Consider the following 15,645-nt stretch of genomic DNA (forward strand, 5'->3'; position numbering starts at 1 on the left):
CATGATACCATGCACTAATATATTGTGTGTATTATGAGAGAAATAAATACTTTAGAATAAAATTTTTAAAAACCTTTCAAAATATTTTATTACCTTATCAATGTTGTAAAAACATTTTACCTTCACAAAAATATTATTTCAATATTTCTACTATTATTTTAACTTTAAATTTTATTAGTATTTAAAATTTTTAACAAAGTAATATGGCAAAATATGCTCAATAATTTAGTAAAAGATTTCTTTAGTACATAACTTCAAGCATGATTTTACACTTGTGTTGGTTTAAAAATGTTTACTAATCATCATAGCTCAACTGCCACCAGCTAATATATCAAAGCAAGTGCGTGGTTATTAATAAATAATTAATAGCAGATTTACCACCACAAATATTCTTGAAAATTTTTAATTCTTTGACCGGTCTGTCATACCTAGTTGAATCATCATTATTTTTACCTCAGAATGTGACTGACAGAAAGGTTGTTATAAGCAAGATAATTATCAACGGTTAATTTTCCTTAAGGTTAATTTGTGCTTTCATTATTAAATTATTTTAAATCTTCGTTCTGCAGGAATTTTCCAAGAATATTTGTCAATATTCAGTAAAAGCTGTGTTTCAGAATTAGTTAATTCTCTCACCTGATTCACAAAAATATGCCGTGTGGAAAAGCCCTAAAAGCAAACAGCCCTGTGAGGTGAGCCTTGGATGGCTGACCATACCTCCAGGACACTCCACTCCCATCAGGAGACATGTGGCCCTTATGCGCATGGACCTTGGGAGGGCACTCACTGTCAATCCATTATCCTCTAGCAAATCTTAATAATTTCTTTTTTTTCCCCTACATAAAGTTAAATATAAATAGAAGTTCTTGTGATTCTTAAGTACTTCTCTCAATGGCTGCTCTCGTGTATGCTCTGGGAGCACAAACTCCACCTTGGCCGCCATTAATCTATGTGAGAAATCATGGTGGCTTGGATTACGTTGATTGTAACTGAGGTGATGCCAAGTGTTACTTTTAGTGGTGAACAGTATTGGAGACAACAAGAACCGTGAAATGCACTTAGCATTATTGGATTGTCGTAGAACCTAGGGCTTTTCACCGTTCAAAGCTAAAAATATTAATTTTCAAAACTAAGATATCCTGAGTTAATAATGATATTTGAAGTTCATATTTAATATTTCAGTGTTACTTAACTTTTTTGGAAATCGCACTTCTTTTCTCTGACATTGGAAAACTTTGGTTCCTAAAAAAGACCAACCTAATTACTTATTTGCATTATTCTTGCCCCTCCCCCACCAATACTACTACTGACAGACGGCTGAGTAAAGTTATATATTTCTTTGCAGCTCTGCGTTTGCAATATATTCCACGAAGGATGTACACTCAAAATACTGTGTTTCAAAATCATTTGAAATATTTTTGACCCCTCCATCTTGTTGCCTTCTTACTCCTAGAAGTAATAATTTTTATTCTTGTTTAATTTACGATTCCACTTTTCTTTTTGCAAATAAAAACAAATATGCATTATAAATGCATACGTATGCATACATATGATTTCACCTGACCTTTCTCATGAGGGTAGCAGACTAGTTATACTCTTGTGTACCACATTTCGCTTACATCTTGTGAGACCACTTTCTACCAGTTTATAGAGATTTTTCTTGTTCCCTTTTTCAATTGTACAGTATTCCCTCATGTGGACATGCCATTCAGCCAATCCCTTTCTGATGGACCTTTGAGTTGTTTCTGGCCCTTTACTGTTACAAATAATGCTATACTGATTAATGTTGTGCGCATGTCATTTCATGTATTGCCAGTGTATCTCTAGAATGGATTTGCGTAAGAGGAATTGCTTGGTTGAAGGGTAAATGCATATGTAATTTTTCGTGACATTGGGGATTCTAGGACTAGTAGAATTTTCACATACCACTTCATTTGTTAGAATGAAGTAGAGTTGTATCATTTCTATGCACCTTTTATTTTCAGAAAAAATCGTTTTTGATTGACAATTAAGTACATTGTTCAATTTGGCATGTAGAAACTCACAGAACAAATCCCTGACTGCATTCAAGTTTAGTAAAACTCATGTGTCCCTTGATAAGCTGGCATGTTCCCTTCAATTAATAGGCTATGAATGAAGGCAACCTGCTGGGACCTCACTCCTCTTTCATAACAGAAGAGAATTGGGGCCAGAGAGACTCAACTAGGATTGGTGCTGCCTCTCCAGTTTGCAAAGACAGGCCCAGTCACTCCTGCAGTGTTGGCTCAACTGGGTAAGCTCAGCTCAGGAAGGAGTCAGTGCCCTTGGCACCACAATGCCAAGGTTACTGTTTCAGAAGGAGCTGGGTCAGCGTGACTGACAGCCAGAACAAGCTTTCCCCACCCTAGTCTGCTGTTTCTGGGAAAGCAGATAATGGCCTTGTCAGGTGTGCTTGCTTCTCATGAGGTTGTCGGCCACAACTCTCACTGGCAGGGAAGACTGAATGGGATCAGGGACCTACCATTCTCTCCCCGCCACCACCCCATTTCTTCATTGTCAGAGCTGTGCAGGACTAGGAAGACAAGACTTCATTACCATCAGGCCTAGTCTGAGGGGCTAGAATCTGCAAAACACACACACACACACACACACACATACAAACACATACATGGAGATCAATGAATGCAGCCCTTTTTCTTGTGGAGATGGATGGAACTTTCTAAGCATGTGGGTGGGAAACTGGAGACCTGACAGAGGAGAAAGTGAAGCAAAAAGGAAGGACCCGCAAGAGAAAGAGAAGCTGACAGAGAGCTACAGGGCTCTGGAGGGAGACCCTCTGAAAAGGCTTAGGTTAGTGCAGCTTTGTCATCTTGCGTGGTATATCGTAAGGAGAAATATAAAGAAAGTCCTAGATTCAGGTCCTTCTCAATGAACTGGCCTGTGAGATCTACCATTTCACTGGAGAGGAAGGCGTGGTCCTTCTGCAGGCAGAACCACACTGGGAACCAGCAGTCATGGGCCAACTGGCGGCTGGAGACATCCAGCGTCTCTTCAGGCCCCCTGTGTGGGGAGGCATAAAAATCTTTATTTCAACTGCTGTAATTTTCTCAGCCGGAACTTCTTGATATGCTGTTCTTTTCCTCTTCCTCCATGGAAATATCTTTCTATTTTGATACTGCAAAATATTTTTTGGAATTAAGTAGAAAAAGAAGGAAAGAAGGAGGCAGGGAAGGAAATAAAGGCAAAAGAAAATAGAAGATTTAGTGGATTCAGTGATACATTAAAGATATAATCACTGTTGCTTTAGAAAAGTAGTTTATTTCCTATCAAAATCATCATGCCGTCTAGTTCCGAATCGATTTCGAAACTCTAGAAGTTTCGAACTCTAGAAGTGCAAGAACACAGAGATACTTTAAAAACAAGACAATTAATTGTAACCTTTTATTGAAAAAAATAATATAGCAGAGCTCAAAAAGCTACATTTGTTATGCTTTATAAGGACAGAGGTTTACACAGGTTTTCCGTATGTACACATTCATGACATTTTATCACAACATCATCAGCACCTTTGACTACCACAGTGTTAGGTAACGAATAAAACCCACCCAAATTAATCTTTAAAAAAAAATCTAAAACAATACAGTATATTTTAGGATTATGTACATGTTTGAAACATTTAGATATTTTAAAAACACATTGTTTTTCTATGAGCATCACGATTATCTCTCAGTCTCAAAAATATTATGGTACCAAAAATCTGTCAAATCATAAAAGAGAAGATGCTGTAATTTATAACCAAGCACCAGTTCAAGTCAGCATTTGATTCTCTATCAACCTAAGAGGCTTCTAACACATGCAAAGTGAAGTGAGTATTTAGAAGAGCCATTGAAATAATTTAGAGCCTCAAATCTTTTTTTTTTTTGCTTTAATTAGCTGATTATTTTAGAGAAAATGGGAGTAACTGGATGATTTAGGTCGTTTTTCTGTTTGATGGAATCTAGGGCTCACAGAAGAAACGTTCCAGGCACTGGGGAAGTTTTGGGGATAAGCAGGTCCATTTCGTGTCTATTACGTGTTGGAGTTTTACACATTAGTGAGACCATAAAAGGGGTTCTATTGCTTTAAAATAAGTTTGAAAATACTAATTTGGAAAACTGCTTCAAAGCATATTTCATTTGGTTATGCTAACATAGTTTAAGAAGCATCTCTGTCGAAAAAGATTATCACACTCAGTCAATTATGTACACAACTGAAAGTTTACCTAAGACTATTGCCTTCATTAATTACAAGTGATGTAATTCTAAGCTTTTGATGGACGGTTGTAAGGGTAGAGGGCTTTAAATGGAATAATAAAATGTTATCATTAGCTCAATAGTATGACCAAAGAACATTATTAAATTACAGACCGACAAGTAAAGGTGGAGAGAGTCCTTTTATAAATGGAATTAACTATTTTAACATATCTCCTTTTTATCTTATGTACTATTCTAAATAAAAATAAATTACCACTTCTGAAAGTAAGACACACTTATCTCTTGCTAATTTTAATTCTAATTGTATTTATTATATAAACCAAATAAAAAATATATTTTAGTAGTACCTAGTCTTAAAAAAACCACTTTAATAAGCACCTCAGAACTGGAAAGTCATGAAAAACATAATTATTTAGGAAAGTGAATGCCAAGATATATTATCTCTCTTATCGTCTTAAAAAAGTATGTTAATAAAGTCAAGCATTTTTTAATCCTATCAGGTTTAGAGAGTATCTGAGAATTCTAGTATTGGGCAACTTAAATTTTTAGTGAATAGAAGAAATGGCTTCTGTTGTAAGCCGAGTAGCCATCAAGAATTTGTTTTTACAACCAGCAGAGGGCGCGAGTGCCTGCAGCATGGTGGGTGTACCTGTAATCTAACCTTTAGCAATAACTTCAATTTGGACATTGCAAAGCTAAAAAATGCCTTAAATTTTTTTATAACTTTAAGAAATATATATTTACATTCTATAGCACCTAAATAACATTGGACTCAGATCAAAATTAGAGGTCACTGGCCTATTTTGGGGTAAGATTAAATTAACAGGATTTTATTAATATTTCTGAATCAGGAATTGAGCGGATGACACTTGTAACAAGGAATAAGAGCATTGCTAGTTCATACACTAAAAATTCATTTAGCACCATATATTTAGCACCAGAATAGATAATGATAGTTCACACTTAATAAAAATTTTAATTGCAAAGAAACCTCAAAATTGTAGCAAGGATATGGTGGTTGTAATTGATTTTCAGCACCATTAATCAGTGAATTGTTAAACTTTCTAAGTTTTTGATTGACCTCTCATAAGTCATAGTTATACTATAACGTAATTTTTAAAAATATTTTGCATGTGTTTATGTCTTCTTCCACACATATGATGAAAATACAAAAAAAAACATACAGAAGCAAGGATAATGTTAGACTTTGATAGAAATCTACGTTTACTCTCCCTAAACACTTCAGTAGGTAAAGATTTCCATCCATGTCAAGATTTGCATCCTAAAATAGTGCAGAACCTAGGGAATGTTGTTAGACAAGTTGTTATTCTAAGGAGAACACAGACCGCATTATTTTTCCTTCACAGACACATTCAAATTATGTTTAGCCTATGCATTCATTTAATAAGTCGGGTATGAACACAAAACACTTAAACGGGCCTATATGTTTATAAGATTTGCTTATGGAGATGTTCCAAGTTGATTTCACACAAGCATGTATTAATGAGAAAATATATATTGTTTCAATGCAAATATTCTGAGTAAATCGCATTGGTTGCATTTGCCCAGTGTTTGGTCAACTCTGTGCTGAAGGTGCACGGAGCTTCCAAATGAAGGTTTCCACGAAAGTTGCAAATGAACATTAAAAGCATTGCCCAATGGAGTTGGTGGGGAAGATCTGACGGACCACAGAACTGATGGTGCTCAGACTACTGCGCAGAAGCAAAAATGACAATAACTCTTTCTGCCACATTTTCAAAGCAAGCGTAGCTATCATAACCAGGAACATGAAGACTGTGCCTACACAACTCAAATACAATTCTATAAAGAAATCCATCAGTTTAACAGCTAAAATTGTCATTTTTCCCATCTTTTGATGACATGAAAGCCAAAAAGCCTATTTTGTGACAGCATTTTTTCACTTTTCTACTCAATATAAGGTGATATGAAAGATCTATACCATAGAGAGGATCAATGCTGTAGAATATGTCTGCCAATTACTATTTCTTTTGTAATGATAACCACAATATTTAGAGCTGCTCTTATGAAATAGCTTATACTCAGACTCTTTCTGCCTCTGGGAATTACAGTGAGAAATAACTATCCTAGCACCATTGTTGCATGCTGTGAAAAATATGACATGCTGTGTTGATACTAGCAAACTTTCGTTTGCTTTAGCCTGGAAAATAAAACATTTCACATGGCCGTTTTATATTACTAACTTTAAAAAGTACAAAGAGAATAACAAATATACCCGTCATATTTTCAGCTGAGTTGTTAACTTATGAACAAACTTATAGTTCCAGCTGTGGTTTGGAAAGGACTCTTGTGTAAGTCATAAGTGTGCAGACCCTAGTCTTAATCTGATATGTTTGATGGTTTATCTGGATTTTTGATTTATTCAAAGCTTTGTATTTAAGACATTTTTGTCTAATAAAACATGGAAAGGTGGGATTCCTCTAAATCATTGCAATTCTAGACTTTTTAGTTAATTCCAAAAATCCATTCATAGAAACAATTGTTACATTATTGCCATTATATAAGAAGCTAGGATAAATACAAAGAATCAGATAGAATTTCTGCCAAAGAGGAGCTCATGAAAATTTAATTTTACCTCAAATTAACGTTTCACAACATTAATGATAATTTTAATATTTATAAACTCTATTAATATGGTAATTCTACCTTCATAAGATCCTCTGTGAAATATGTAGCAAATATCACTATTCTTTTTCGGAACTGGGAAACCAAGCCGCACAAGTAAACCAGCAACAGGGTTGGAACTGAGAATAGTCAAGTACGGTTTAACATAAAGTAATATAGTAACATAATAAAGTAATAAAGTAACATAAAGTAATTTTGCTCCTTTTGTAGAACTACTCTAGCAAAATCAAGGATGGAGATACTTTCTAGATCAATCAAGCAAACATCTCACTAACGAGCTTTCTCTCCAATTGCCTATTGTATGTTTGATAAAAGTTGTATTTTTGCCTGAATCACATAATTATTTCTGCTCTCCATTTTGTCTCCAAAATATGTATTTTTAATAAAGTCAATATGTGTGCCCATAAAAGCAGAGTAGTCAGATATCAAAACATGCAGTCATTGTATTCCATTTGTAAAAGGAATCAGGTCAATTGTTTGTCATCATGTAAAGCTAAACTCCAGATGGTGGATTTTTCCCACATCGAATGCATTTGATTATGTGTCATCTTTCAACATCTCCACCCTAAGACACTGCAAATGTGTAAGAAATTTTAAACAAGTAGCTTCCTTCTGTTATTTGCACTCTGGAACTAACCATGTTTACCTAGTCTGTAATTCTATGGAAGTATTACATAACCTGAATCTCACACACACACAGACACACACGCGCAGACACACACACTTGAAATGTAAGTGTCTTCACTCAGGTGTTGAATTCTCCTCTCTTGGGCCTCATCAGCTAGTCTGGGGCCATTTTTAATTCTCCCCTGCCTCTTGTAGTGCTGAGCTCTGTAGGTAAGTTTTCATGCTAGTCAGAAGCCTTACGTATTTCACAGTGTGGCTTATCATGCATTCCACCGACAGGTGAACATCATTGTTGCATTCACATCCTCAAAACTACGTAAAAATCAATTTGTTAAAAAATAGTAATTTTACAGCAAAATCATTAGGCTGCATTATTTCCTGGATATTTTTATGAGCTTCTTGAAGGCAGGAATCATATCTCATTATCTTTGCGTTATTGGAACATAACTAGCAGAGTGCCTTGCACGTAGTAAGCACTCAACAAATGATTACTGATTCAACAGAAGAGATCAAGCAAAAGGCAGGATTTGAAACTTACATAAGTTGAGCATATCCTTTAGTGAACTCAAATAAGATAAAATATCGCCAGAATGAAATCCAAGCTTGCTCAATCGAGTTATTATATCCGGCTATCACTAAGGGTTATTTTGCAAACTATCAATTCATGGGTATTATAGGTGCTAAGATGTCCTACCACCTCACATATATTTTAAAATAGGATTTTTAAAATTTTCCTCAAGTTAACTACTGGACCATATTATTATCTATGTGTTATGTCATCGATTATATGTTTGTGTATGTGTGTATACATATATAGCATATGTATACACACATACATTACAGGCCAAATATTTATTTTATTCTTTAGGAGCATAACACAATTCCTTTGGAAAGCAAGTTTTGGAACTGGATGCATCAACTATGTCAATACTACATATACAATACTTTAACTTTAGGCTTAGAAGTCAGAAGATAGAAGTGAATGTTTTGATTACCTCAAAAGATTAAACAAACATACTAGACAAACACTAATTTAGACAATGAATAATAAAAGGAAAACAGGATTATCATAAAATATGTATAGTATGTGCAAAACTCAATATATATATATGCCTATGATTCTCAGAAGTCATTCTATTTCCTGGAGGAAAAGATAAGCTTATTTAAACCAGTATAGGTAGTTTGACGTTACTCCTGGAAAACAAAGGTTGTCAGTACAAGATCCCCCGTAACTTGGAGGACAAGCTGAGCATGGTACCCCGACTTTATATGGTGCTTCTCCAATCCAATTGCCCCTGGAAAGAAAGAAAATAGAAGAAGATACCATTAGTCCTAGTTGCCCATTAAAAAAATCTGCTTGTCCCTTAAGCACATGATCACACGTATTGACACATATGATCTTTTTGAGAAGTTTGTCATTTTAGAAAGGCACTGGAAGTTACATCCATTTCTTATTCTTACAGTAAATTATTCCATATATCTTGCTTTCTAAATATTTTATCTCTAAGTTAATCTTATCTTAAATTACAGATAAAAAGTGAGGCCCTACAAGGAATGGGGACACAATTAGTCATCTGACACCAGGCTTGACGCTCATTCCGTCACACATCTGTCTCCTTCCTAGGGCTGCCTTCTAGAGCACATAATCAGGCCTTGTTCCCCCTTTACAAACTCATGCTAATGCTATTCTAAGGATAGTAAAAAAATACATATACGTATCATATTTTCTGGGAGGCATAGAAATGATGGAGCAAGAAGTTGTCATAAGCACAAAAAAATAGGTTATAAATGTTCACAAGCTCTGTTTCTAAAGCTGTAAAATATTTTGGATTCTCAATATATATAAAATGAGGTATGGAAAACTTCTTTCTCATGGTAAGGGAATAAGGGCTCACAGAAGCAATTAAACATTCCAAAACCTTTTTCCCATACATAAATTTATAGCTATTTTTTATGAATGCTTCATTTTTTGATGACGCTGAACGTGTTTAACTGAATTACTTTGTGTTGTCAATATTTTTCTTTATCTGTACTGAGGGCCATGAATATAATCATACACCAAATTCACCATCTGGGATAGTTAAAAAGAACCACAATGCCCTGTTATTTAGCTCCTTTAATTATGAAGGAGCAGGTAATAAATGTATTTTCAGCAGCACGGTGATTAGTAACTAGAATGCTAAGAAATAGCAATATAGCCAGCAATGTGAAGAAAACTGAATGGAGGGGAGAAAATTCAGCTGTCAAGAGTAAAGTTAGGGTTGAAGATAAGACAACAGTAGGGAAGAGGCTAGAATTCAACACAGGTGGTTCTCATCTTCTTTAAGACTTAAATAAGACCAAGCAGCGACTCACGAAGTGTATCAAGAGGACAGAGAAATATCTACTTAGACCTGTCAGTTAAAATTTCAGACTTTTATCTATAAAATATCTACAAAGGAAAATTTATCTATAAAAGTGGAAAATATGCTGATTAACTATTCATATTACAAAACGAGATGAGGTTCCAAGATGGCCCTCCTCTCTTTGGTTTCTTCTACAGTCTGCCCTCCAGATAAGCTTCCTCAAGCATAATTGTGATAATGTCACCTAGTTGCCCAGAAACGTTCAGAGAGGCCCATTCTCCTATGAGTGTAGATCATGTTTTTACCCTAATCTCTCCCATTCTATGTTTACAATCCTATTTGCCTCTATATCTTTACCCGAAGCTATGACAGTATATGAACCCAGCCTATGCTATTTTAACTTCATATTTTTCTATTTATTTAACATAACTTTTTGAAATTATACAGCACGTATTTTTGGTAACATAAACTTAGAAATACAGTGTTATTATATGTAAAAAATATGACATACTATATTATAAACTTCTACATAAATCAAAAATTTTTACTGAATAATTATATTCAATAGTCAATCAACCCATCAATAAACTTATATTATTAATTCTTTTATTTTTTGTCCTATTCTACTTGATTAAATTCTTCTCCCTTTTCCCCCCTCTCTTTCTCTCTTTTTCCTTTCTTTTCCCCTGAAAAACAGGCTTGTGATAATTTCATATTGGAATTGGAAGAATTACATTCCATTATCAGTCAGGATTTTAAAACTTTCTTCATTGCCTTAGTTTCAAAATAATGGTTCTTTATTAGAACAAATATAGCACCTTAACACAATATCTTAATCTCTTGGACCTATAAAACAATGAGATATCTCATCAATAATATTAGAAAATTCTAATCATTCACCAAAACCAGAAAAGTTCAACGAATGAAATAAAAACCTCTATCACCATTTGGGTACTATTTGGCCTATTTATGTCAGGAAGAAGGGTAAAAGCTTAAGAGAAAAATAGAAGGTGTGAAAATATCAAACAAATGCACAGTGTTACTGCTTTCATAAAGCAGACACATTCTACTTTCCAAATCTTACTATTCCAATAATTGTGAAGAAGGGACCATCAGGAAAATCACTATTTTTCTAACTTTGCAAAAACACTGCCACTGGCATCCTACCATATAAATGAGTAATGCAGTTATTTGTGAAGCCTTTTCTCATTCCCTCCCCACACTGGCAAAGCTGGAGAAAATCTCTGAGACTTACTTTGGAAGACACCAAGAATATCATAAATCCTTTGAACATTTTGGTATTTACTCCAAAATGGGAACAGACTCGTGTATAAATACTGGAACATTTTATCATCTCAAGAGTTACTGTTATCAACAAGGCATTTTATCAAATGTTAACAAATACTTATTTATCCTCATAAAGAATGCTCATAAACATGACCATATTTTATAATCTTTGATCGATTTTCACAATGCATTTTTATTCATGCCATAGAATAAAGTTACTGAATAATTTTTAATACTGAAATTTAAATCATGGCAAAGATTTAATTTAAAAAGAAGTCATAGCACTTACATTTTCCCTTCTGATAATGAATACCTCCCAGCCATGGTGGAATTAGGAAGCTATATTTTTAATTTTACTCTTAAAAAGAAGGAAGAAGGGCTTGTTTTGCTTTCCTAGTGAAAAAGTTAAGCCAACATTCTAGTACTGATAGATGAGCCTATTGTGATGCTGATAAATTCATTAGTAGATTCTTTCTGCTGCCTTTTACATAGCTATCAAAAGCCTGGCAATACAGTGTTTATTTTACAGTCACCATGACTAAAGAAAGATGGTGAGGAGAATGTAGTGAATTGCAGTATCTCAAATTGTTCTGTCTACAACTTTAGCCTAGAAGCCCCATCCTTGTGAAAGGAAATCTTCAGCGCATCATTTTTCAGTATATGGGAGTGATGGAAGAGCTCAGGATTAGAGGCCTTTGTAGTTAAGGCTTACTCACATTAAAATACCCATCAGACTGGAAAAATTGAACACGACTAAAGGCTCCAGGAAGTGGAATCTAACCTGGTACTTACTTTGGGGCATAGTTGCATACCAAGTAAACTGCACGTCGCCATACAGCTCCCCAAACATTCATGTTTTGGCAAGTATGAATTGCACATCCTATCCGATTGGAGGTGGCCCAAACCATCTGCAAAAATAAAGCCATATAACATTATTGAAGTCAGAGCTAAGAAAACGCACGTTCACCAAAATAGTAAGAGCATTTTTTAAAAAATTAACAAGACAATTGAAATAACCTGCGTATAATGTGTGCACATGGGGCCAAAACATCTCATAGGACACCTGGGGTTGCAATCCTGGGGATACGGAAAAGCATAATCTTTCACTTCATCATACCATGGCTTGACCAACTGGAGAATTGAGCGATATCTAGAAATAAAAAAAAGAAATGAGAATTTAGAGTATAGCAGTGATAATATACAGTGAATTTATGTTAAATTGTAGGTTAATTCTTCTTTTTGCAGATTATGTATGATGAATCAAGAGCATACCCGCCCCTCACGATTACCATCGCCACATTCTAGAAGCCTCTATTCCTCCAAGTAGTGCCATGCATGAAAATGCCCAGGACTGGAGCAAGTGAGTCAATACTTTTTAAAGTATGTGTCTGATCATTTCAAAAAGAGAAATGCAAATGTTTTGCAAGTCATTATCGTTATCTTGTTTTATCTGTCAAAACTTTCTTTCATCTAAATCTTACACACAATTAAGAATTAGATTCACAAAAGTAGTTGCAATACTAGAACTCTGTGTTTTTTTCCTTCAACTTGAATCTCTTTCATTTTAATAATAGTGCCCCTGGTTTTCCTCCCCCGTGTGGAAGAGAATGGGTCTTTGGAGCGGATAATGACATTCCACAGGGGTAGAAAAATAATCCTATCACTAGGAACAGCTTTTCCCATAGTTCCCATAGTTGCAACATATATGTATGTGGGGTGTGTGTGTCTGTATGTGGGTGTATACAGATATATGTAAATATATATAATTTGTATAATACATACACATACATATATAGGTATACGCAACTGTGGGAAAGTTGCCATACACATAAGAAGAGCTCCTGGCACAGTCAAGGGAGTTTTCTTGAGGTGGAAGAGACAGAGTACAGGATATAACACGTGCCTGATGCTTTCAAAGACTCTGTGGGGTAAGTGAAAAATACAGGCTAAGGAAGGATGTTCCATGGGTGAAAGGGGAGACTGGTCTTATTAAACCCCTTTAAAAATTAAGTAATCCTTGAAGACATCTAAAACAGTCATAAGCCAAGCATCGGTGGTGACACATAGGGAGCACTCAATAAAAATTGGCTGATATTACTTGAGATTGCTGTCACTCCCCCTTGGAGTCCATAAGGAATAAAGTTGGGTGGATAAACAGTATCCATGAAACTTCCTACCTTCCAGTTCGTACAGACAGATTTTGGCCCAAAAATCTCAGTAAGTAAGAAGGTCCATGGTCCCAAATGCAAGTGGCCGCCCAAGCTTCTGCAGATTTTGCAAGATTTTCATCCCAAACCTGTAAAGGGGAAAAAGCCTTCAGCTTTACCAGGTTTGCTAGTAAGAAACAAAAAGTAAGAGGAAAGAAATGGTGCTGCTATTTCCTGAAATTCTTTCGATTCTGGTTCCTGAGACTATTTTAAGTGAAAGAAAGCAAATTCAGACCATTGACATTCCAAGTTCTATAATGCAATATGATTATACCACAAAAAACTTTATTGTTTTTATAGTGCCATCTAGATCCAAAGTCCAGGCATCATTTTTAGTAATGGATAGGTTAACAAAAATACTCTATTTAGAGGTAACCTGGGGACACCTCACATTGATCACTGAAATTTGAATCCACCAAAGTCCACTGATTTCTCTAGAGGACATCTTCACAGCAACAAGGAGCCATGATATTAACATATCTTAAAAATCATTATGATAGAATTCATTCAAGCTGATTTAACAAAATTAATAATGTCTAATATTATATTGCACCTTTCTTGTGTGTGTGAGGAAGATTTGCCCTGAGATAACATCTGTGTCAATCCCCCCTGTACTTTGTATGTGGGATGCCTCCACAGTATAGCCAATGAGTGAAGCAGGTCCACTCCCAGGATCTGAACCCACAAATCCTGGCTGCCGAAGCAGAGTGCGCAAAACTTTAACCACTCGGCCACAGAGCTGGCTCCTGTTATATTGCAACTTTTAAAGGTCAAACCATGTTATTGTACAATAAATCCCAGGGAGCCTTCATAATTTATATCATTAGAATCTTTGGTAGTAATAATAATATGAGAATTACATTTTAGTTGGTATGGACTGGAAACAAAATTACTCTTTACAACCTTCTTTATCTTTATGATTAAAAAAACTTGACTATGCTACCTAGGGCTGCTACAAAATACAGTACATCGAGTTTCAATTAAATAAATTAAGAAAAATAGTAATTGTTCTTGAAAAAGGAAGTTGTTGAAATTAATAATGGTGTTATCCACATATAACATCAACAACTTTTTTCGAAAAAATTGTGGGATAACAATTGAATGATTTAATGTAGATTTATATTTTTATTGATTTGATATACATTTATATTAGTTACCATATGGATTGACATTCACATCTCCAAAGCTGCATGGGGAAATGAAGATGAGCATTTGTGGACCTGCCAATAATAAATCAATTCTAAAATGGTTCTATTTTCTAGCAAGTTACAAAGTACAAAAACACAAAATATAGAATATATATAATTTTGGCATGTAAGTATAGAAAAAATGCTTTCAAAATTTCTCCCTAGTGATAGTATAATTTAGTGAAGTATTTATCTGTTGTGATTTTCATTGAGTTTTATAGTTCAATATCACGACATTATGTCCTAAATTATTTAAATATTTATCTGTCATGCTATCTGAAAAAATTTTATTCAAATTGCGGCTAGATACTGATTAGTAGTATGTTTCAAAAGGTAAGCCTTTATATGAAGAAGGATGTGACAGTTTTGTAATTACTCAAATTTATGTGGAGCCCTGTAAGAAGGTGTATAGAAGTTCTTATACTGATCTTTTCATAGTCTCCCTCATTTTATCATTCTTTTGGTGACTTTCTCTTCCACCAGGCTGTGTGGAACCAAGCAAGACTCGCCTACACCAGGATTAATAGCCATGAGTTCACTGTAAGTCATCAGCTTTGAAGCAAACGCGTGGGACTGCTTGACCACAACACTGAAAAGGCTTAATTTTCCCCAAGGATAATGGGATATATAGATTTATGACAATGTATTTACCTGGAAGGAAACTAGTTTAATGATTTTGAAATAAAATGGGAAATAAACAAAATAAGAGATGAACTCTTCAAGAGACACTTGCACCCTAGAAGGCTATGGCAGCCACCCTCAAAAGAGATTTGTTAGTTACTCAGAAATGTTTTAAATTAGAAAAACAAAGTCATCTTACAAAAACTGGTCTAGAATTACATTAAAATAAACTCACTCACAAAGTTTATATAAAATCATAATTATTTAGAAAGAATTGGGAGTAATGCTATGGTGACAATGGCTGCAAATCCTTTGTCCGTGTAAAAAGACAGATTACTCAAGGAGCTATAGCAAGACACACTTTCCTTAGCCATCCATAATATAATCTGCCCATTTTGTGGATTAAATTAAATGTGGCAAAACATTACATAATACCGTTTTAATAAATAAGTAATCAGTGCTAAATACAGTACCA

General features: G+C 34.8%; 1 protein-coding gene across 2 annotated transcripts in view; it reads right to left on the minus strand.

The window, feature by feature from the left end:
• Positions 1–3,406: 3,406 nt before the first annotated feature.
• PI15 (peptidase inhibitor 15) overlaps positions 3,407–15,645 on the minus strand; it is a 31,650-nt gene continuing 19,411 nt past the window's right edge. For both annotated transcript variants that reach the window (XM_001491205.5, XM_014727954.3), the window contains exons 3-6: positions 13,333–13,451; positions 12,173–12,305; positions 11,948–12,063; positions 3,407–8,818 (exon numbers count right to left, since the gene is read on the minus strand). In XM_001491205.5, coding sequence (XP_001491255.1) covers positions 8,683–8,818; positions 11,948–12,063; positions 12,173–12,305; positions 13,333–13,451 — 504 coding nt within the window. In that variant the 3' untranslated portion in view covers positions 3,407–8,682. The remainder of the gene's footprint in view (positions 8,819–11,947; positions 12,064–12,172; positions 12,306–13,332; positions 13,452–15,645) is intronic.

Source organism: Equus caballus, chromosome 9 (genome assembly GCF_041296265.1).
Source record: "Equus caballus isolate H_3958 breed thoroughbred chromosome 9, TB-T2T, whole genome shotgun sequence".
In the NCBI taxonomy this organism is placed as follows: domain Eukaryota; kingdom Metazoa; phylum Chordata; class Mammalia; order Perissodactyla; family Equidae; genus Equus; species Equus caballus.